Raw genomic sequence first — 20566 nt, 5'->3', positions numbered from 1 at the left:
TCAGCGTTAAGGTGTGATGGCCACACTCCAGACATCTTTGCTCCTAGAAAGTCATTTTGGGTCTATCATTAATTTAGTGCTTCTCAAAATACATATGTCCTATTGGATTTAATGGTGTCATGCAAAGATAACCCCACAAAAAACCCAGAGGTGATCTCAGAGGATGAGGTGAATTTGACAAATATTTAAAGAACTACTTCTCAAACTGTTTCAAACAATTGAAGGGCAGGAGAACTTCCTAACTCATTCTTGAGGCCAGCATAAGCCCAAATCAAAGCCAAAGACCCTATATGAAAAAGAAACTATACACCAGTATCCCTTAGGATTATTTTTTAAATTTTATTTAAATTTTTTTTTCATGAGAGACACAGAAAGAGAGAGAGAGGCAGAGACACAGGGAGAAGCAGGCTCCATGCAGGGAGCCCGATGTGGGACTCGATCCCAGGACTCCAGGTGGGAGGCAGGCGCTAAGCCGCTGAGCCACCCAGGGATCCCTCCCTTAGGATTATTGATGCAAAAAATCCTCAGCAAGACACCAAATGGAATATACTAGCATATTCAAGGGGTGATGTACCGTGGCCAGCTGGGATTTATTCCTGGAGTGCAAGGGTGATATCAACAAAATGAAGGGTAAAATGATCATCTCAATTGACGTGGAAAAAGCATTTGATGAAATTCTCTGTTTCTTGAGAAAAACGCTCTACAAAGTAGGAGTAGATGGAAACCACCTCCACGTGATAAAAACCATACTTGGACAACCCCCAGCAAATGTCACACTCAGGGGTGTGAGATAGGGAGGCCCATGTCACCACTCCCATCCAGCCAGGGACTAGAAGCCACAGCCAGAGCAGCTGTGGGGGAGAAGAAGAAATAAAAGGCATCCCGACTGGAAAGGAAGAAGCAAAATGCTCTCTCTTTGCAGATGATGTCATCTTATGTGTAGAAAATGCTAAAAATTTACAAAAAGCTGTTAGAACTAATAAAGTCAGCCAAGCAGGATACAAAGCCAATACACAAAAATCAGTCACATTTCTATACACTGGTAGTGAGCACACCGAAGAGAAAAATCACAAAAACCGTTCCGTTTACAGTAGTGTCAAAAAGAATACAATACTTAGGAATTAACCAAGGAGGTGAAAGAATTGTACAATAAAACTACAAAACACTGCTGCAGAAATGAAAGAAGATATAAATAAATGGAAACACTTCCCATGTTCATGGATTGGGAGACGTAACATGGGTAAAATGTCAGTATCACCCAAAGTGATGTGCAGATTGGTTGCAGTCCCAATCAAGAAAGCCAATGACATTTTGTGGAAAAGGAAAACCCCATCCTTTGTGTGGAATCTTAGGGGCCAGTGAATAGCCCGGACAGTCTTGAGAAAGAACAGAACTGGAGGACTCACAGTTCCTGATGTGAAAACCAACCACAAAGTACAGTAAACAGTATGGTCCTGGTATCAAGACACACACCTAAAAAAAAAAAAAAAAAAAAAGACACACACCTAGACCTGTGAAATAGCCCAGAAAGAAACCCTCATGTATTTGGTCAGGTGGTTTTTGACAAGGGTGCCAGGAACATTCACTGGGTACAGGGCAGTGTTTTCAACACATGGTGCTGGGAAAACTGGACGTTCACATGTGAAATAATGAAGTCAGACCTTCACCCAAAACTGAATACAAAAGTTAATCAGTGGATCAGTGTAATCCTAAATCTAAGATCTAATAAAACAGTCAAACACTTGGAAGAAAACACTGAGCATTTGAATGTGGCAGTGATTCCCTGCAGGTGACACCAAAGACAAAGACAACAGGAGAAATACGAGACAGTCTGGACCACGTGAAAAGTTAAACATTTTGTGCATCAGATGACACTACCCACAGAGTATAAAGGGAACCCACAGAATGGGAGAAGAAATTTGCAAACCTTGTGTCTGCCAAGGGATTACTATCCTGAACATCTGGAGACCTCCTCAAACTCAACAACCAAAAGCAACATGATTTAAAAATGGGCAAAGGGGGGGCAGTCCTGGTGGCTTAGCGGTTTAGCGCCACCTTTAGCCCAGGGTGTGATCCTGGAGACCCAGGATAGAGTCCCACGTCGGGCTCCCTGCATGGGTCCTGCTTCTCCCTCTGCCTGTACTGTATCTCTGCCTTTCTCTCTCTGTGTCTCTCATGAATAAATAAATAAAATCTTAAAAAAAAAAAAAAAGGCCAAAGGGGGACGCCTGGGTGGCTCAGTGGTTTACCACCTGCCTTCAGCCCAGGGTGTGATCCTGGAGTCCCCGGATCAAGTCCCACATCAGGCTCCCTGCATAGAGCCTGCTTCTCCCTCTGCCTATGTCTCTGCCTCTCTCTCTCTCTCTCAAATAAATAAAATCTTTTAAAAAAATAAAAAAGGGCAAAGGACCCGCATGGGCATTTCTCCAAAGAAAACGTCTGAGTGGACAGTGAGCACTTGCAAAGATGTTCAGCCTCACTAGTCACTGGGAACATGCAAATAAAAACCTCAGTGAGACAGCCCCACTCACACCCACAGCATGGATGCACTGTCACAGAGACAGGGAGACAGAGAGATGGGCGTATGTGCCAGCGAGGGTGCGTCTGCTGTGTCCCTGCCTGGAAGTCCACTGCCCCCTCTTCCTCCTCGCTGAGCTCTGCTGCTGACCGTTGCTTATTGGGGCTCCCAGCCGTCTCTGCCTGTGGACCACTAGGCTCTCCTGCCCGCAGTTGCAGAGGCTGACCCACTGGCCGCTTTGGGCCTCTTTGCTGTCGTCCGCCCATCATCTGTCCAGTCTGAATCAGAGCTGTGGCCTACCCTTTGTGGGTGTGGGGTTTACTCCCCGACCCCTGCTTACGGCTGCTCTAGAGCCACCTCTAGCCCACCTCGGGCTTCTCTGCATCCTGTCCCCTCCTGTAACTGCTGTGTTTTCTCAGAGGGCATTTTGAATTCCTTGGAAAATTCTTCTGATGTGTTTTCTCTACTTTGGATAAAATAATCTTTTGATTGCTCAGCATTGTGGTTTGATATGTGTGAATCATCTGTCTTCCATACTCATGATTTCTCTGACAGCCTTTCCTGTTTCTCTTTCCTGCTTTTCATGTCTGTCTCCAGAGATACCGTCAAAGAAGACTGTTTGAAATGTCTTGTTTATCTACCTGACTACGAAAATCATGAGATGAATTAATATGAAAATATCAGAATCTTTTTCAATTCATAAGCTTTAAAGACTGTAATTTTAATTTGGATTAGATGATACTTTTATTTGGATCAAAACTCAGAACATTAAAAAAGTGCACAGTGGGGCACCTGGGGGCTCAGTGGGGGAAGTGTCTGCCTTCAGCTCAGGTCATTATCTCAGGGTGCTGGGATGGAGTGGGGGGGGGGGGAGCGTCCCTGCTCAGCAGGGAGTCTGATTCTCCCTCTGCCCCTCCCCTGCTTCTGCTCTCTCTCTCTCTCTTTTTTTAAGATTTTATTTATTTATTCATGAGAGACACAGAGAGGCAGAGACACAGGCAGAGGGAAAAGCAGGCCCCATGCAGGTAGCCTGACATGGGACTCGATCCCAGGTCTCCAGGATCAGGCTCTGGGCTGAAGGCAGTGCTAAACCGCTGAGCCACCTGGGCTACCCTCTCTCTCTCTTTCGAATGAATAAATAAGTAACCTTTTAAAAAAATCTGGGGATCCCTGGGTGGCTTAGTGGTTTAGCGCCTGCCTTTGGCCCAGGGCGTGATCCTGGAGACCCAGGATCGAGTCCCACGTCAGGCTCCTGGCATGGAGCCTGCTTCTCCCTCCTCCTGTGTCTCTTCCTCTCTCTCTCTCTCTCTATCATAAATAAATAAATAATAAATAAATAAATAAATAAATAAATAAATAAATAAATAAATAAATCTTTTTTAAAAAAATCTTGTTTGTAGGACGTACTCGTGAAACTGAGCCAGGAATTTACATTGACTTATGTTTGAAATAGTTTCTAAAATAAAAGATTAATCTATATAAGTTTCGTGAGCTTATTCATATTTTATTTTCAGAAAGTTCAGTAAATTGTTACAGGAATATGTTCTCGAGCAAATCACTGTCTTGTATGAGCTCTCACTACTGTGTTGTATTTGGGGCTGGAAAATAGAAATTTACGTAGGAAGAACTGGAGCCAAGGCTAGCATTAAAAATAAACATGAGCCACCACATTCTCACTGAGACTTTTTGGTAGAAAGGTCCTAACTTGCTGATGAAAGTCAACGTATGTGTGCTTTCTTCCAGATTTGGAATGGAGAGACATGGACGCAGATGACTGTGAGTTTTATTGTGGAAGTGGAGAGGCGGGTTTGGATCACCTGGGGATGGGCAGGTAGAGCAGGGCAGAGCTGGGACGTTAGACTGTGAACGGTTAGGAGCAGTTGCTGTCTTAGTGAGAAGAAGGAGATTCTGAGTTAGGCTAACTTTGTCCATCTGAGGCGCTGATTTGATTGACACCTCATTTTCCTTTGCTTTTTTAGATGGTACAAATGAGGCTCAGGACAGTGACTTTCCAGCAGGTACACATTTTCTCTGCTCTGGCTCCCTGTCCTGTCGCAGGAGGACCCCGTCTAGGCACACCCGACCGTGGGAGAGTCCCCTCCAGCCCCTGGCCCTGAGTGCCCCCACGCACCTGCTGGGGAGCCGTGGCCCTGTACGGAGACTGAGACTGAGACTAGCATCTTCGCAGGGAGAAGCACAGGGATCTTACACTTGACAAGTTCCCAGAGTGGTTCTAAAGCCCAGGCAGGTTTGGGAATCCATGGGCTGTTCCAGTGATTTCATTTCCTCCACAGGCCCCACACTGGGCACCAGTGCATATGAGGTTTCTTGCTCTGGCTCTTGCCCAGCAGATTTCATTGCCTGCTGCTGGAGAGGTGAAACCAGACCCCAATCCACGTCCCAGCTTCTTTGAGGCAACACCCAGAAACCTGAGCAGTGCGTACAAAGGGTTTCTGCCCGGGTGTCCAGGGCAGCCTTTTTGTTTCTGCAGCCCTGAGTCTAGTACGCGCTGCCCGTGGGTGACCCCTGTGGGGGAAGGGGACACCTGTGCCCCAGGGCTGAGTCCTCAGGAAACAGGAGGGCTGCGCCTCCTCTCTTGTTGATGGGAACACAGACACAGTTTCATAATGGAGAAAATCCTGGAGCTCAGTGGGATTTGCATTTTCAAGTTTTGTTCACTTAACACTGAAAGTGTACTACTTCTGTGCAGTATGACAATTGGTGAGATGCCACAGCCAAGAACAGGGGTAGGGGTGAAGCTTAGCGCTCATGAGAATTCATATTGTGTTGGGCGAGACTTGCCGGTCTGAACAAGTAAGTGCAGACTTCCGATCATCTCTACCAAATATGTCACCATGGGAACACTGAAAACCACCATTGGCCTCACGTTTGCAAATGGTTGCGTAGCTATGGTTTCTGTGACTCCGTATCCAGGAAGAACTTCCTGTTCCCTTTAAAAATTTTCCCAACTTACTTGTCAAAGGAAGGGAACGTTACCTAGAAAATCGAGTGACTCAGCGATGGTGTCCTCCTGTGGGAAATTCCCAGTGATGGTGTGAGGGAACCCACTGCTGGGCCCGGCACATGGGGACAGGCCACGGGGTCACAGGGAGAGGCTGCACACTCCATGCAGCTACATCTGGCCCAGCATACCTGGGAGAAACCAGATGTGTAGACCTTTTCACGTCATCTCCTAATCCTTACACGCAGCCCCTGGGGGGTCCTCTCTCCTTTGTCAACGTCCCGCGTGTCTGGCTGCATTTGCCTCTGTTGGTCTCAGGCAGGCCCCGGGGTGCCCACAGCCTGCTTTCTGAAGGAGGTCATCTCCTACTCCACCTCTGACCCCGGGCCTCTGACACATGGGTGAGCACTGATGTCTTCCTCTCTCCCCACAGCGGAGAGGAGCAGGCTGCAGGAAATGCTGTCGCTTTTGGGGCTGGAGACCTATCAGGCCCAGAAGCTCAGCCTCCCGGACTCTCTGCAAATCAGCAGTGAGAGCATGAAGAACTGGGCGCCTCAGGCTCCCAAGGACTTGCCCTGGAATTTCCTCAGGAAGCTGCAGGCCCTCAACGCTGAAGCCAGGAACACCACCATGGTGCTGGACGTGCCCCCGGATGCCAGGCCCGCGGAGAAGGAGAGCCAGATGGAGGAGGAGATTATCTACTGGGATGCAGCCGATGACATCGCCGCAGACATCTATTCCTTCTCTGAGTTGCCGACGCCCGACACCCCTGTGAACCCCTTGGACCTTCTCTGTGCCCTTCTGCTGTCCTCAGATAGTTTCCTGCAGCAAGAGATCGTGCAAAAAATGTCTCTGTGCCAGTTTGCACTCCCCCTCGTTTTGCCCGACTCAGAGAACCACTACCACACGTTTCTGCTGTGGGCCTTGAGGGGTGTCATGCGGACGTGGTGGGCACAGCCCCCACGGGGGGTGGGCAGCCTCAGAGAAGACAGCGCCGTCCTGTCGCGGGCACCCGCCTTCGCCTTCGTGCGCATGGAGGTCAGCAGCAACTCCAAGTCCCAGCTGCTCAATGCTGTGCTCAGCGCAGGCCACAGGCCACGGGACTGCTTCTGGCACCGCGACCTGAACGTGGGCACCAACCCTCGGGAGATCGCAGACGGGCTGGTGGAAGTGTCCTGGTTCCTTCCCAGTGGCAGGGAGGACCTGGACTTCTTCCCTGAGCCCATGGCCTTTCTGAACCTGCGGGGCGACATCGGGTCTCACTGGCTGCAGTTTAAGCTCTTGACAGAAGTGTCCTCGGCCGTGTTCATCTTGACCGACAACATCAGCAAGAAGGAGTACAAGCTACTCTCCTCCATGAAGGGCTCGGCCACAAAATACTACTTCATCCTGAGCCCGTACCGTGGGAAGCGGAACACGAACCTGCGATTTCTCAACAGGCTCATCCCGGTGCTGAAGATGGACCACTCGCACGTCCTGGTGAAGGTGAGCAGCACGGACAGTGTGGGCTTCGTGCGCCGGGTCCGCTCCATTGTGGCGCACGTGGCCCGGTCCCCCTGCCGCAGGCTGTCTGTGGAGGAAATGGCCCATGCAGCCCGCAGGCTGGGGCTTAGGGTGGATGAGGACTGTGAGGAGTGTCAGCGGGCTAAGGACCGGATGGAGCGCATCACCAGGAAAATCAAAGACTCTGATGCCTACCGAAGGGATGAGCTGAGGCTGCAGGGGGAGCCGTGGAGGAAGGCGGCCCAGGTGGAGAAGGAGCTGTGCCAGGCCCAGTGGGCCGGGGACCCCCCGGACAAGGGCAGGGCCGAGCTCAGACACCGGCTGCTGGAGCTCCGAGCACAGCAGAATGGCCACGAGCCCACCTGGGGAGTGCAGGAGTTCGTTGCTGGCATCAGTGGCCCCTCCCTGGGGGAGAAGCAGTACTTCCTGAGGTGGATGGAGTGGGGGCTGGCCCGGGTGGCCCCGCCAAGGCCAAGACAGCCTCCAGAGACCATTGTGACCCTGAGAGCAAAACACTGTGGGGTCGTGGACCTGAGTGAGCTGCTGTGGCCCGAGCCCCTGGGGGTGGAGGACTTCCTGCGGGAGATGGGACAGTTTTACGAGGCCGAGAGCTGCCTCGTGGAGGCAGGGAGGCTGCCGGCAGGCCAGCGGCGCTTTGCCCACTTCCCAGGCTTGGCCTTGGAGCTGCTGCTGCTGGGGCTTCCCTTGGAGCTGATCGATGGGAGCACGCTGAGCACTCCCCTGCGCTGGGTCACCGGGCTCCTCAAGGAGCTGCACATCCGCCTGGAGCGGAGGTCGCGACTGGTGGTCCTGTCGGTGCTGGGTGTGCCAGGCACGGGCAAATCCACGCTTCTCAACACCATGTTTGGGCTGCGCTTTGCCACAGGGCAGGGCTGCGGTCCCCGAGGGGCCTTCATGCAGCTGGTCACGGTGGCTGAGAGCTTCAGCCCGGACCTGGGCTGTGACCACATCTTGGTGATAGACTCAGGGGGCCTGATCGGCGGGGCACTGGCCACGGCCGGGGAGAGGTTTGAGCTGGAGGCCTCCCTGGCCACTCTGCTCATGGGGCTGAGCAATGTCACTGTGGTCAGCTTAGCCGAGACCAGGGACGTACCCCCGGCCATTCTGCACGCGTTTCTGAGGCTGGAAAAAACGGGGCACATGCCCAACTATCAGTTTGTGTACCAGAATCTTCATGATGTGTGTGCGCCTGGCCCCAGGCCACGAGACAGGAGGCAGCTCCCAGATCTGCCCGGGGACGCGAGCAGAGCTGCGGCGCAAATGGAGAAACAGGGCGGTGGCATCCGGACGCTGGCTGACCTGGCCTTCTGTGACCCTGAGAAGCAGCACGTTTGGCACATCCCGGGCCTGTGGCATGGGGTACCTCCCATGGCCGCTGTGAGTTTGGGGTACAGCGAGGCCATTTTCGAGTTAAAGAGATGCCTCCTGGAAAACATAAGGAATGGCCTGTCCAACCAAAACAAAAACATCCAGCAGCTCATTGAGCTGGTCAGACGGCTCTGAGTGACCAGACAGGTGGCTTGTTCCAGCAGCGGTGGCCTCATGGGGCTGTGCCCAGTGCCTGAGGCTGGCACCCAGCCTGCGTGAGAGCAGAGAGGAGCATAAGCCAGGAGGTCTGGGGTTTCCTACACAGGTGTTGAGAAAGGAGGTGACCTCGCAGACCAGGTCAGAGATGCCCTCAGGAGCATAGTGGCCCTGGGGTGCGGCGTGGGGATTCCACGGTGATCCCTTCTGTGTCAAGCTCCCTCTCAGTCGCCCCTGGAGCACAGCAGGACTCAGGAGGAGGGCTGGGACACCATCCCAAGGAGGGAGGGCGACTCTGTCCTGCTGGTCCCACTGACCCAGGACGCCCCCTTGCTGCTCCGCTGAGAGTCCCTGCTCGCTCTGTCACCCACAGCTGTCTGTTTACACGCCTGCCATGCTCAGCACAGCACCTCCCTTCTGCCCTGCTCCGGCATTTGCCCTGCCCCCGACTGTGAGCTCCTTGAGGGCAGGGCTGTGTGTTACCCAACTCTGTCCCTCAGGGCCTGGCACGGGGCCTGGCACACTGTAGGCACTTAATAAATGTTTGTTAAAAGAATGCAATGCATGAATGTGTGATGGTAAAGGCAGGTACCTTGATTTACTTGTTTCCTCCAAGAGGATCACTGTGTCTGAGGGAGGGTGTGTGATGGGTTGTCAGGAGCGGCGGATTCCCGGGAGAAGTGTCCCACGAATGCCCTGCTCTGCTGCGGCTTCAAGCAGAGCCCTGTCCTGCAGGCTGTTGCTGGGAGTGGGACTCAGTGTCTTCGTGGTAATGCCAGGGCGTGGCCGTGGCCATCCCATCCTCTAGGTGAGAAGGGGGGCCTAGAGCAAGTGAAGCCCTTGCCCACACAGTTCGGAGGGTGGGGGGTACTGACGAGCGGACTGTGGCTCATCCCCATACCCCACCCCAGCCGGCCCCTGGCCTGCCCTTCGTTGCATTTCACGCCTGTGGGGCGGGCTCCCTCCAGACGGCCTCCATGGCCATGGGCCACGCACCAGCTCCTCCACTGTGGAGGCCAGTTGAGGGGGGGAACCCTACGATCCCCGGAGCCCAACCCCAGCTCTGAGCTCTGAAAGCCTGCAGCTCAGGCCTTGGGGTCTCCTTCCCTCTGTAGGTTGTCATTTTGGGGGAAATGCCCATGCCATCCTCCCCTCCCTGCCCCCCCGCCCAGTGACCAGGAGCTCCTCTGTGTGCCTTGGTGAGGCATCCCTCTGGACTGGAACCCTTTCTTGAGCTGCAAGCCCCCCAACGTCACACCTGCCACTCCCCTGATGTCTGAGGGTTGTACCTGCGTCCGGGGAGCGGGATGCACAAGGTGAGGGCGGAAAGCCTGACCTCTTGCTGATTAATTTAGGGAAACCTTTTCCCTTCTGAAATGCAGACAGGATCTCTAACACTCTGGCACTGGAAACTCCTCTCTTCCGGGTTATTAACACAAATGTTAAGAGGTTGGTTCACCAGGAAATAGCAAAGATTCTCCCGTCTTCCTGCCTGCAGAGCCATGGGGCCACCCTCCGGGATGACCCAGGATGACCAGGGTCCCTGCCGCTGCGAGCTCCCGAGCTCCCGAGCGGCGAGACCTGACCTCTGCACCGCCCCGTGCCAGACCTGAACCACCTGGCAGGCGGAGAAGTGCACCGCTAGGCGTTGCTGGGCAGCGGGGGCAGCGGGAAGCCCAGCTCCCTGCACCGCACGGCCGCTCGCAGCGAGTCTCCAACTGCGTAGCCGCCGGCTCCGCCCCGGCAGGCAGGCCCCGCCCGGACTCCCCCGGCTGCGCCCCGGCCCCACTGCCAAGCCCCGCTCTGGTACAGACTGTGCCTGCTGCGGCCCCGCCCCCAAGGAAGGCCCCGCCCCCAGGCCCGCCCACACGCCCTCCAGTCCTGACGGAGGGGCCGCCCTGCCGCCGCCGCCGCCGCCGCCGCCACCGCCACCGCCACCGCGCTCCCCCACTCCCCGCGCCCCCGGCCTCTCCCCGGCCGAGCGACTTACCGCCCCCCCCCGTTCCGATTTGGTCTCCTCCGCGGCTTCCCGGGGGTTGACCTTTACCCTGGGGCCGCCCCGCCTCCTCTCCCCTGCTGCGCCGCGGTACGTCGGGCGCGCGACGCGGAACTCAAGATGGCGGCGCCCGTGTGCTGCGGGGCGCTCGGGCCCCGGGTGAGTAGGTGACGCTGGCGGGCCCCGGGGCCCTGGTGGGGGCCTGAGTCTCCGTCTCACCTCCCCCTTCTCTCACAGATGTTGTCCTGGAGCCGAGAGCTGCGGTGCTCCTGGCGCGCCCTGCACCTGTCCGCGGTCTGCGCCAAGGTGAGCGGGGGCGGGGGGGGTGCGGGGAGCGGGGGACCTGGGGACAGACGGAGGCGCCGGGGATGGTGGGGCGCGGGGGCGGGGAGGCTGGGGGTCGAGGGGCGGGGCCGGGGACCGGGACTGAAGGGCTGGGACCGCAAGGCCAGGACCCGAAGATCAAGGATCGGAGTCCTGGGGTCTGGGCGCCCGGGGCAGTGGGGCGGGGGGCACGGTGAGGGGAACGTAGCTTGGGTCGCGGACCCGCAGAGTCACGGCCCTTCTGGCTCCTAGAACCGGGCGGCCCGAGTCCGAGTAGGCAAAGGGGACAAGCCGGTGACCTATGAGGAGGCGCACGCACCGCACTTCATCGCCCACCGCAAGGGCTGGCTGTCGCTGCACACAGGTGAGGGAGGGGCCCCTGCCGGGCGGGCGGAAAAACCCTTCTCAGCGAGTCGCGGCCTCCCCACAAACGGGAGATAAATACCTGAGAGACGCTTGATTCCACTCCTCCGTATTCAGAGGTTTTATTCTCGGATTTCATACTTGCGAGTCCCCGTGGACGGGCCCGAGCACCGCCCTGCACACACCTTCCCCGCCAGGGCTCTGCCTTCTTGTTCCCACTCATGCTGCCAACAAGTGTTCTTTTCCCGATGGATTAGTGCCGCATGTTCACAGTTCTGTGCTTTTGGTGGGTGATTCCGCTGCCTTAAAGTAGCCCTAATGCTGACATGTGAAGCTCGGGAAGGGTGTGAGGTACACACAGAGAAAATAGGCAAGGTAGGTGAGCTTCCTTCAGAGGCCAGGTATAATGCTGTTGGCAGAGTTCAGCGTTAATCCATCATGTGTATTACACGAAGGGTCTTTAAGCAGAACACACAGGAAACAAGATTATATATTGAGGTGTTGACCACACTGGCCTAACCCTGTGTTTCTCCTGGGAGCGATGGTTCAATTCCCTAATCCATCGTTCATGGGGACTACATAGAACATAACTATTGGGAACTAATGAGAATCAGATGTGTTTGTTCTGTATGAGACTTGTCAACCTGGATGTTTCACAATCCATCTGGCTAGAGAAGTTAAAATACAGATTCCTGTGCCCCACCCTTTTCAGGTTTTGGATCTATAAGGCCTGGGGATGGGTGTAGGAGGTTGTAGGAGTTTCAGGATCTACACTGAAAATCCAGTGGTGGAGGTCATAGCCCTGGCTGGTGAGAGAACTTGTGTCCCTAGTCTCAGAAGCAGCTGGTGGCTGCTTCAGCCCAGAGATGGCCAGGGCTTCTATAAGTGGTCCAGAAAGAGTGGGAAAGGGCTAGACAGGAAAGGATCCTCTGAATGTTGTGCCCTGCTAAGGCGTCAGTCTTCCATTTTGTAGAACGAGGATAACCGATAATACCTACTTCACAGGATTTGTTTGGGAATGTAATGAAATAACGTACTTTGAACTTTAAAGTGGTGTTCATTTTATTCCACTTGTTGAAGAGAAGAGAGGAAGCCAGGGTGGGGGGTAGAATTGAGTGCCCAGTGCTCTTGGATGTTAGTGCTGGAGTTTTCACTGACTCTTCGAGGTGCCCTGCTCCTTTCAGGTAACCTGGATGGTGAGGAACATGCTGCAGAACGAACAGTGGAGGATGTTTTCCTTCGGAAGTTCATGCTGGGCACCTTCCCAGGGTGTCTGGCCGACCAGCTGATCCTAAAGCGCCGGGCTAATCAGTTGCAAATCTGTGCTCTGGTCCTGAGGCAGCTACCTGCACACAAGTTCTACTTCCTGGTGGGCTACAGTGAGACTCTGCTGTCCCACTTTTACAAATGTCCTGTCCGTCTGCACCTCCAAACTGTGCCCTCCAAGGTCGTGTATAAGTACATCTAAGACAATCACCTTTTTGCATCAGGCTCTATCCTGGGAAGGACAGAAATGTCTGGGAAAGGAGTGAAGTAGAAATGGGGAAATGTATCTCCTCAGTGTATAGAGGATTCCTTTTTAAAGCTGCTGTTGAATAAATAGACCTTCCGTGTTTTATTGCCTCTTGGTTTGTCTCTCCTCCTCAGAGAACTAGAATAGGGTTTCTTCAAGGATGCTCCGAGGCTCCCCCAAATGTTGCCAGGTATTCTAGGTATGGATAATAGCTACAATGCGATGAGTATCTTGTGCCAGTCACTTTATCAGGAACTTTACCTGGTTTTCTCTCATAGTGGAAAAATCCATTTTTGGTGATTATAAAGTAATGTTAATTTTTTAAAATATGAAACAATATGGACTGTGTCCAGTTAACCATAATAGTTTCTTATAATTCTTCCACAGACAGAACTACTGTAAATAGTTTTTTTCCAGATGTTCTCTTTTTCTCCAGAAATACCTAAATGGTTACGACTTGCTTTGGAAGGAGCAGGGAAGCTCAGGAAGGGTGTGAGGTACACACAGAGAAAATAGGCAAGGTAGGTAAGCTTCCTTCAGAGGCCAGGTATAATGCTGTTGGCAGAGTTCAGTGTTAATCCATCATGTGTATTACATGAAGGATCTTTAAGCAGAAACACGCAGGAAACAAGATTATATATTGAGGTGTTGACCACACTGTCCTAACCCTGTGTTTCTCCTGGGAGCGATGGTTCAATTCCCTAATCCATCATTTGTGGGGATACATAGAACATAACTATTGGGAACTAATGAGAATCAGATGTGTTTGTTCTGTATGAGACTTGTCAACCTGGATGTTTCACAATCCATCTGGCTAGAGAAGTTAAAATACAGATTCCTGTCCCCCACCCTTTTCAGGTTTTGGATCTCTAAGGCCTGGGGATGAGTGTAGGAGGTTGTAGGAGTTTCAGGATCTACACTGAAAATCCAGTGGTGGAGGTCATGGCCCTGGCTGGTGAGATAACTTGTGTCCCTAGTCTCAGAAGCAGCTGGTGACCTCCTCTCTCTGGGCCCAGAGATGGCCTAATGACTTCAGCAGTTGAGCGTCTGCCTTTGGCTCAGGGCCTGATCCTGGGATCCGGGATCGAGTCCCCCATCAGACTTCCTGCATGGAGCCTGCTTCTCCCTCTACGTAGGTCTCTGCCTCTCTCACTCTGTCACTCTCATGAATAAATAAATAAAAATCTTTAAATAAAAACAAAACAATTTAGCTTAGTCTGACTCTGGTGTGGACAACTGAGTGAGGGCATAGAGCAAGCACAGGGGGACAAAACGCAGGATGGTGGTTCTCAGGGAGAAAAGTGGGCCAGCCTAGGGAGGATTCAAAAAGGAAACCAAATCTGGATTGACTGGGGGTCAGGGGTAGAGCTGGTCAGGGAGGCCTACCCTAGGATGGGCTGAGTGGCAAGGGTACCATGGTCGCATTCACAGATCTGGGGGCACTAGAGGAGACCAGATGTGAGTTCAGGCTGAGATATGCTCATATTGAGACAGAATTGTTTTGAGATAACCCTTCAAGGTATCATGCAGGCCACAGGCTCTGTAAGTGGGGAACAGAGAAGTGACCTGCGCTGCAATTGCAGACGGAGTTCTCTGAGGATGTAGGTTAGGCTCAAACCCACAAGAATCCTTGGAGCCACAAGAGATCACCCAGGGGAAATGCTCCCACTGAAAGAGAAGACGGCCAAGGCCGGTATCCTCAGAGATACCAGGACAGAAGCAGGTAGGCCTGAGAAGCAGGAGGAGAGTCCACACAGGCTGAAAGGCCAGGACTAGATGGGTCAAGGGACGGTGACAAGTGCCAAAGCTGCCCACAGGCCCTGCTGGACGTTCTCTATGGGGCCGGCACGGAGGAAGAAAAGACCCTCTCATCTGAGACCTGCTGCTTCCAAGGCCACTCTGAAGGGTCCTGGGGGTTAAGAGGCCCTCCATTGTTTAAGTAAATGCAACTAAATCCTGACTTGGATCCTCTGCCACGGAAAGGAAATGGGGGAGACCAGCAGGCCAGTCTGAATAAACCCTGTAGATGTTAGGGCTTTCGTTTTCCTGTTCTGTTCCATTAGATGTCCATTACACCTGGGGAGTCTAAGTGCACAGAACGTGACAATCAATACTTTGTACCAGTTTCTGAACTTTTTTCATCCTTACATTATTTCAAAAATATTTTTTTAAATATGACATTTGATAACTGTAAATGCCTCAAAGTTGAGCCATTTGCACAATGGCTCTGGGGCGGGGGATAAGAGCCCTGGTGAGACCCGGAACCCCACCCCCCCACCTCCCACATCACAACATCAAGGTGATAGAAGGCAGAGAAAAACGTCCACAATCACAGAAGCAGGCAGAGGCGCCAGAGGTGCACCGCACCCTGCCCGCCCCACACCCCCCCCTCCATGAGCCCGCGTGGACGCGACGTGCCCCGCAGCAGGCCTCACCGCAGCCCCGCCGCCTCCGGGTGCAGGTCCGACCACTCCTCCCCTCGCATCCCAGCACCCTGGCTGCCCCGAGGGTCTCTGCCCGCCTCCCCCCCTCCCTGTGGCGGCGCCTCCCGCGGCCCCAGAAGCCCCCCCGTCCCCGTCCCCGTCCCTCCCGCGCAGCCTCCGCGCCACAGCGAGGACCAACGCCTCGAGCACCGTTGAGAAAACGCAACGCCAGGCCCGGCCTCTCGCACAGCCAAACCGGCCTGTCCCCGCTCGGGGGCCCACACGTACCTGCGCGCCGGGCCGAGGTCTGCGGGGCCGGCTGCGAGGAGCCCGAGCGCCCGGAAGCCCCGGCCTGAAGCGTCGCGGCCACGCAACGTCCGGCACCAATGGGCTCCCCGCGCCTGGGCTCCTTCTGCGGCCCCGCCCCGGCCCGCCCCGGCCCCAGCGACCACCGAGAGGCCCGGCCTCCGCGGAGCCTAGAGGGACCCGCGAGGGCCTCCGCCCGCCGTGCGCACGCCGGGCGCCGCGGCACTGCACCCCGGCTCAGCCCCGAGGAGCGGAGCGCGGACGCCCGTGGCTCCTGCTCCCCGGGGCGCGAAGCCTCTCCCCGCCCCACGGCGGGGGCTCGGGCAAGAGGCGGCCTTCGCCTTCCCAGCACAGGGACAGTCGTCGCGGGCCCCCGGGCACCTGGGAAAGAGGCGAGAACCGCGGCGCGGGCAGCTGCGCCCTCAGCTGCGGGCCCAGCACCCGGGCAGGCCCCGCGGCCCCTGCCCGCCCCGAGCTCGCCCTCGGGCAAAGCCGGCTGGGAACCCGCAGGGCCTGGCCGCCGGGCCGGGGTCGCGGTCGTGGGCGCCTGAGACCTCCAGATAAAATACACGCGGACCTGTTCTCCTCGATGTTCAGGCAAACCACGGGGCCAGCTTCACATTCGTACGTGCCTGGGAGCTCCGTGTTTTGTCTGGAGACGCACCCCCGTGCACCCACGGCGCTAAATAAAACATTCAGCTGCGCTTCAAGATCTCACTGACCTTTGTGCACTGGCAGCATCGGACGTAGCCAAGGAGTTTATCCGAGGCGCGAGTATCGCGAAAGATCTAACCGACTTTATTAAACGATTCACAAATCAGGTCACATCCCATCTAGCAAATAGAAGAAGCTGCGAGGAATGGTACTACCTGGAAGGTGCTGACAGCCGGACGCTGGGGCAAGCAACTCGTTAGCAAACGGAAAGGATTGTTCCGGGAAAGACCACTTTGCCTTGGGGGAGAGGCAAGCGGTCTTATCTGCTCGGGACTCCCTCCCTGCCCAAGGGGAAGACTGGCACTAACAACAACAGCAACAAAAAGCCTGACTACTGGTAAAGACTACTTTTCTGGAGAAATTCGAAACTGCAATTATTTGTTTAATATTTTTGCTTACAATTTCTTTTTTTTACACATTTTATTTTTTTAAGTAAACTCCACACCCAGTGTGGGGCTGGAACCCACAACCATAAGATCAAGAGTTACACACTTTACTCAGCTAGCCAGGTGCCCCTAAATTGGAATTAGATTAATATTAATCCACAATTTAGGAACTCAATGGAATTGATATCATTCTCGGGGTCTATGGTTTTCTTTTTAACACTGGGGCAGCAAAATCCCCCCTCCACCCCAACCCACCCTTACTGTCATACCTTGAGAATCACTGCTTTATAAGATACATGGGACAGCAGACTTCACTGAAGAAGATGACTTGGCCTCTAAACACAAATACTCCTGGGAACAAACTGTCAAGCATTCAAGAGAGCCAAGTAGCAAAGGTTTTGTATTTTGCTTCTCTACCCTGGCAATTCTCCACAAGGTGTTTGTTTATTTTTGTCACTGTTCATTGTTTTGAGATTTTATGTAGATGAATTTATTTATTTACCTTTTAAAGATTTTATTTGACACAGAAAGAGACAGAGAGAGCACCAGGTGGGGGAGTGGGAGAGGGAGAAGCAGGCTTGCCCACTGAGCAGGGATCCTGTTGCAGGGCTCCATCCAGGACCCAGGGATCATAGAGCCCAGGGATCATGACCTGAGCCCGAAGACAGGTGCTTCACCACCTGAGCCCCCCAGGTGCCTCAATGTTTTTGTCACCGTTGTTAAAAAGAAAATCACAGCCTGAAAATGATGTCACTTAGGTTAAGGCCTCAAGTCAGTAAAGCAGCACTTAATGCTTCACCTAACTGCATCAGCCCCACAGAAATGTAGCCTTCAACTAGTCAACATGGAGATTTCCTGGTCAGCACTAGGAAGCTGACTAATAGACCCCTTCATCCCTCTTAGAAGGGAAACCTAGCCTAAAACAATGGGTTCTTGGCTAATCGTTTCCTTTCTTCCACTGCTTCTTCATGTTTAAAAACACTTCCTTTTTTGTAGCCCTTTGATGCTTCCCTCTACTTGCTAGATGGGATCCTGCCTGACTCATGAATCAGTTAATAAAGCAAATTAGATTTTTAAAATTTACTTTGTTGAGTTTTTGTTATTTAACAGGTTTGGTACAGTGTTTCGGATTTATTTATTTATTTGTTTATTAACTTATTTTTGCTTATCTCTATATTTTCTTCATTGCAGGGTGACTATTTTGTGCCAAGGGAAATGTTACTTTAAAAACAGCTAAAAAAGTGAAGGTAGCAAAATGTGTATTAATATTAACCAGCTTTTTGTTATACTCGATCAAAATCAAAACGCTCTTGGACTCCTAAGGTTCCATTGACAACTAACTTGCACAGCATGGCCATGATTGAGGTTTCTTTTTTTAATAGCAAGTAGAACAGAATAGCAAGTAGAATGGAAAGTAGAACAGAAGAGAGTAGAAGCAACTACATTACAAATAAAAGCAGAACTTCATTAAAAGGAAGAAGATGCAGGCTGTGAAAAATCATAAACCTAAATAAATGGTGGTCAGAAAAACTAAGATAAATGTGATTTAAAAAAATAAAAGAAGAATAGGGTGTAGAAAATGTAAGCACCGGAGACATGATGATGGAGACCAGTAAGTGCTGGGACAGGCCGCTCTGCCCAGAGTGTCAGCATCACCAGCCAAGTGCACAGTGTGCAGCAGCTAGCCCCGTGTGCCTGGTGTTGCTCCTTAGGGATTCCCCTGGCCTTTCCCTCACAGCCAGGGAGGGCGCCACATACCCAGACCTCACTGCCACAGCCACTCCAGCTTTAAACCTGCTGTGTCAGGGACCGGTCTGTCCACCGTGGATGCTTCCAAAAATCAGATACGTGTGCCTACTTTGCCAGAACAGTGACGAGCTCCCTGCCTTATGTAGCTTACTTCCCAACTGAAATTCTATCAGACAGATTTGCCTGGTGGAGCTAGGACTCTAGTTCTGTATTCTTTAGAGTTCTCCTTTACCCTTGTGTTAGGGAAGCACATTTTCCCAGATAAAATTCAACTATTAAATTGGCCCTGTTTTCGCAGGGGTAGTTCAATATTTGCAAATCAAACTATGTGATATAGCTCATTATTAAAAGGATAGGAAGCACGTGAACCTCTCCAGAGATGCACGAAAAGCATTTCACAAAATAAATACAGCAGCCTTATTTGATTAAAAACCCTCAACAAAGGAGGGAGAGATGGCATATACCTCAACATCAGAAAGGCCATGTCAAAAGACCCACAGCTAATATCATCTTCTTTTCCGAATGGTCAGAAAGAACACGGGGATGTTCACTCTCACAATTACTATTGATCATAGGACTAGAAGTTGTAGCCTCAGCAATCAGACAACTAAAAGAAATAGAAGGCATCCAAAACAGTAAGGAGGAAGTCAAACTCTCACTCTTTGCAGATGATATGATACTGTATGTAGAAAATGCAAAAGACTCCACCCAAAAATCGCTAGGCTGATACAAGAACTCATCAATGTCCCAGGATATAAAATCAATACACAGAAGTCTGTTGCATTTCTAAACTCTAACAACGAAGCACAAGGAAGTGAAATCAAGAATCATTCCCATTTACAATTGCACCAAAATCTAGGAATACACCTAACCAAAGAGGTAAAAAATCTCTACTGTGAAAACAACAGAACACTTAGGAAATTAATTGAGTAAGATAAAAAGAAATGGAAACACATTCCAATCTCAGGAACAGGAAGAACAAATATTGTGATAATGTCTAGGCTACCTGAGGCTATCTACGCATTCAATGCGATTCCTTTTAAAACACCACAAGCAGGGCCCCTGGGTGGCTCAGTGGTTGAGTGTCTGCCTTTGATTCAGGGTATGATTCTGGGGTCCTGGGATCATGTTCCATAACAGGCACCCCAGAGCAAGCCTGCTTCTCCCTCTGCCTATGTCCGTCTCACCCTCTCCCTCTCTCTCTGTCTCTCATGAATAAATAAGTAAAATCTTTTTTTTTTAAATACTACATACAATGGAAAATTCCTCAGCCATTAGAAACGACAAACACCCACCATTTGCTTCAACGTGGATGGAACTGGAGGGTATTATGCTGAGTGAAATAAGTCAATCGGAGAAGGACAAACATTATATGGTCTCATTCATTTGGGGAATATAAAAAATAGTGAAAGGGAACAAAGGGGAAAGGAGAGAAAATGAGTGGGAAATATCAGAAAGGGAGACAGAACATGAAAGACTCCTAACTCTGGGAAACGAACTAGGGGTGGTGGAAGGGAAGGTGGGCGGTGGGTGGGGGTGACTGGGTGATGGGCACTGAGGGGGGCACTTGACAGGATGAGCACTGGGTGTTGTTCTACGTGTTGGCAAATTGAACACCAATAAAAAATAAATTTATAAAAATAATAAACCAAACAAAACAAAACCACAACGAGATACCACCTCACACCGGGGAGAACAGTCAACATTAACAAGACAGGAAACAGCAAACATTGGAGAGGATGTGGAGAAAGGGGAACCCTCCTGCACTGTTGGTGGGAATGTGAACTGGTGCAGCCACTCTGGAAAACTGTGTGGAGGTTCCTCAAAGAGTTAAAAATAGATCTGCCCTATGACCCAGCAATTGCACTGGTGGAGATGTACCCCAATGATACAGATGCAGGGAAACGCTGGGACACCCGCACCCCGAGGTTTAGAGCGGCAACGCCCACAATAGCCACACTGCGGTGTCCATCAAAAGATGAATGGAAAGATGATGTATGATCTTACATCATAAACGCCATCTATAGAAAGCCCACAGTGAATACCATTCTCAGTGGGGAAAAACTAAGAGTTTTCCCTAATGTCAGGAACAGAACAGGGATGCCCACTCTCACCACTATTGTTCTAGTATTTCACTAGAAATCCTAGGCTCAGCAGTCAGAAAACAAAAAGAAATAAAAGGCATTCAAATTGGCAAAGAAGAAGTCAAACTGTCACTCTTTCCAGATGACATGATACTTTATGTGAAAAGCCCAAAAGACTCC

General features: G+C 52.1%; 2 protein-coding genes and 1 long non-coding RNA gene across 17 annotated transcripts in view; 2 read left to right on the top strand and 1 right to left on the bottom strand.

Moving 5' to 3' along the window:
• URGCP (upregulator of cell proliferation) overlaps positions 1 to 9084 on the top strand; it is a 50764-nt gene extending 41680 nt beyond the window's left edge. For 10 of the 15 annotated variants that reach the window (XM_077849882.1, XM_077849879.1, XM_077849876.1 and 7 more), the window contains 3 exons: positions 4262 to 4294; positions 4498 to 4536; positions 5914 to 9084. In XM_077849882.1, coding sequence (XP_077706008.1) covers positions 4279 to 4294; positions 4498 to 4536; positions 5914 to 8507 — 2649 coding nt within the window. In that variant the 5' untranslated portion in view covers positions 4262 to 4278 and the 3' untranslated portion in view covers positions 8508 to 9084. The remainder of the gene's footprint in view (positions 1 to 4261; positions 4295 to 4497; positions 4537 to 5913) is intronic. The other 5 variants (XM_077849885.1, XM_077849883.1, XM_077849884.1 and 2 more) reach the window with 1 other exon arrangement.
• A 1440-nt stretch (positions 9085 to 10524) lies between these two features.
• MRPS24 (mitochondrial ribosomal protein S24) lies at positions 10525 to 12827 on the top strand. The gene is made up of 4 exons (XM_077849894.1): positions 10525 to 10683; positions 10762 to 10830; positions 11101 to 11212; positions 12396 to 12827. The coding sequence occupies exons 1-4, from the start codon at positions 10645 to 10647 to the stop codon at positions 12677 to 12679; spliced, it is 504 nt and encodes a 167-aa protein (XP_077706020.1). The 5' UTR covers positions 10525 to 10644; the 3' UTR covers positions 12680 to 12827.
• On the bottom strand, positions 12249 to 15555 carry LOC144284816 (uncharacterized). Its single transcript, XR_013353233.1, has 2 exons — positions 15436 to 15555; positions 12249 to 14809 (listed from the first exon to the last, which is right to left on the bottom strand). It is a non-coding gene; the product is annotated as an uncharacterized LOC144284816 (long non-coding RNA).
• Between the last annotated feature and the right edge of the window lie 5011 nt (positions 15556 to 20566).

Source organism: Canis aureus, chromosome 15, assembly GCF_053574225.1.
Source record: "Canis aureus isolate CA01 chromosome 15, VMU_Caureus_v.1.0, whole genome shotgun sequence".
NCBI lineage: Eukaryota > Metazoa > Chordata > Mammalia > Carnivora > Canidae > Canis > Canis aureus.
Note: the sequence above shows the minus strand (reverse complement) of the source record. Positions and strands in the feature narration are given on the sequence as shown.

Excerpts from the sequence above, each read along its gene's own strand:
- MRPS24 (XM_077849894.1), top strand. The coding sequence starts at position 10,645 with ATGGCGGCGCCCGTGTGCTGCGGGGCGCTCGGGCCCCGG. Across the intron at positions 10,831-11,100 it reads TGTCCGCGGTCTGCGCCAAG|AACCGGGCGGCCCGAGTCCG; the intron begins GTGAGCGGGGGC and ends TCTGGCTCCTAG. Across the intron at positions 11,213-12,395 it reads CTGGCTGTCGCTGCACACAG|GTAACCTGGATGGTGAGGAA; the intron begins GTGAGGGAGGGG and ends TGCTCCTTTCAG.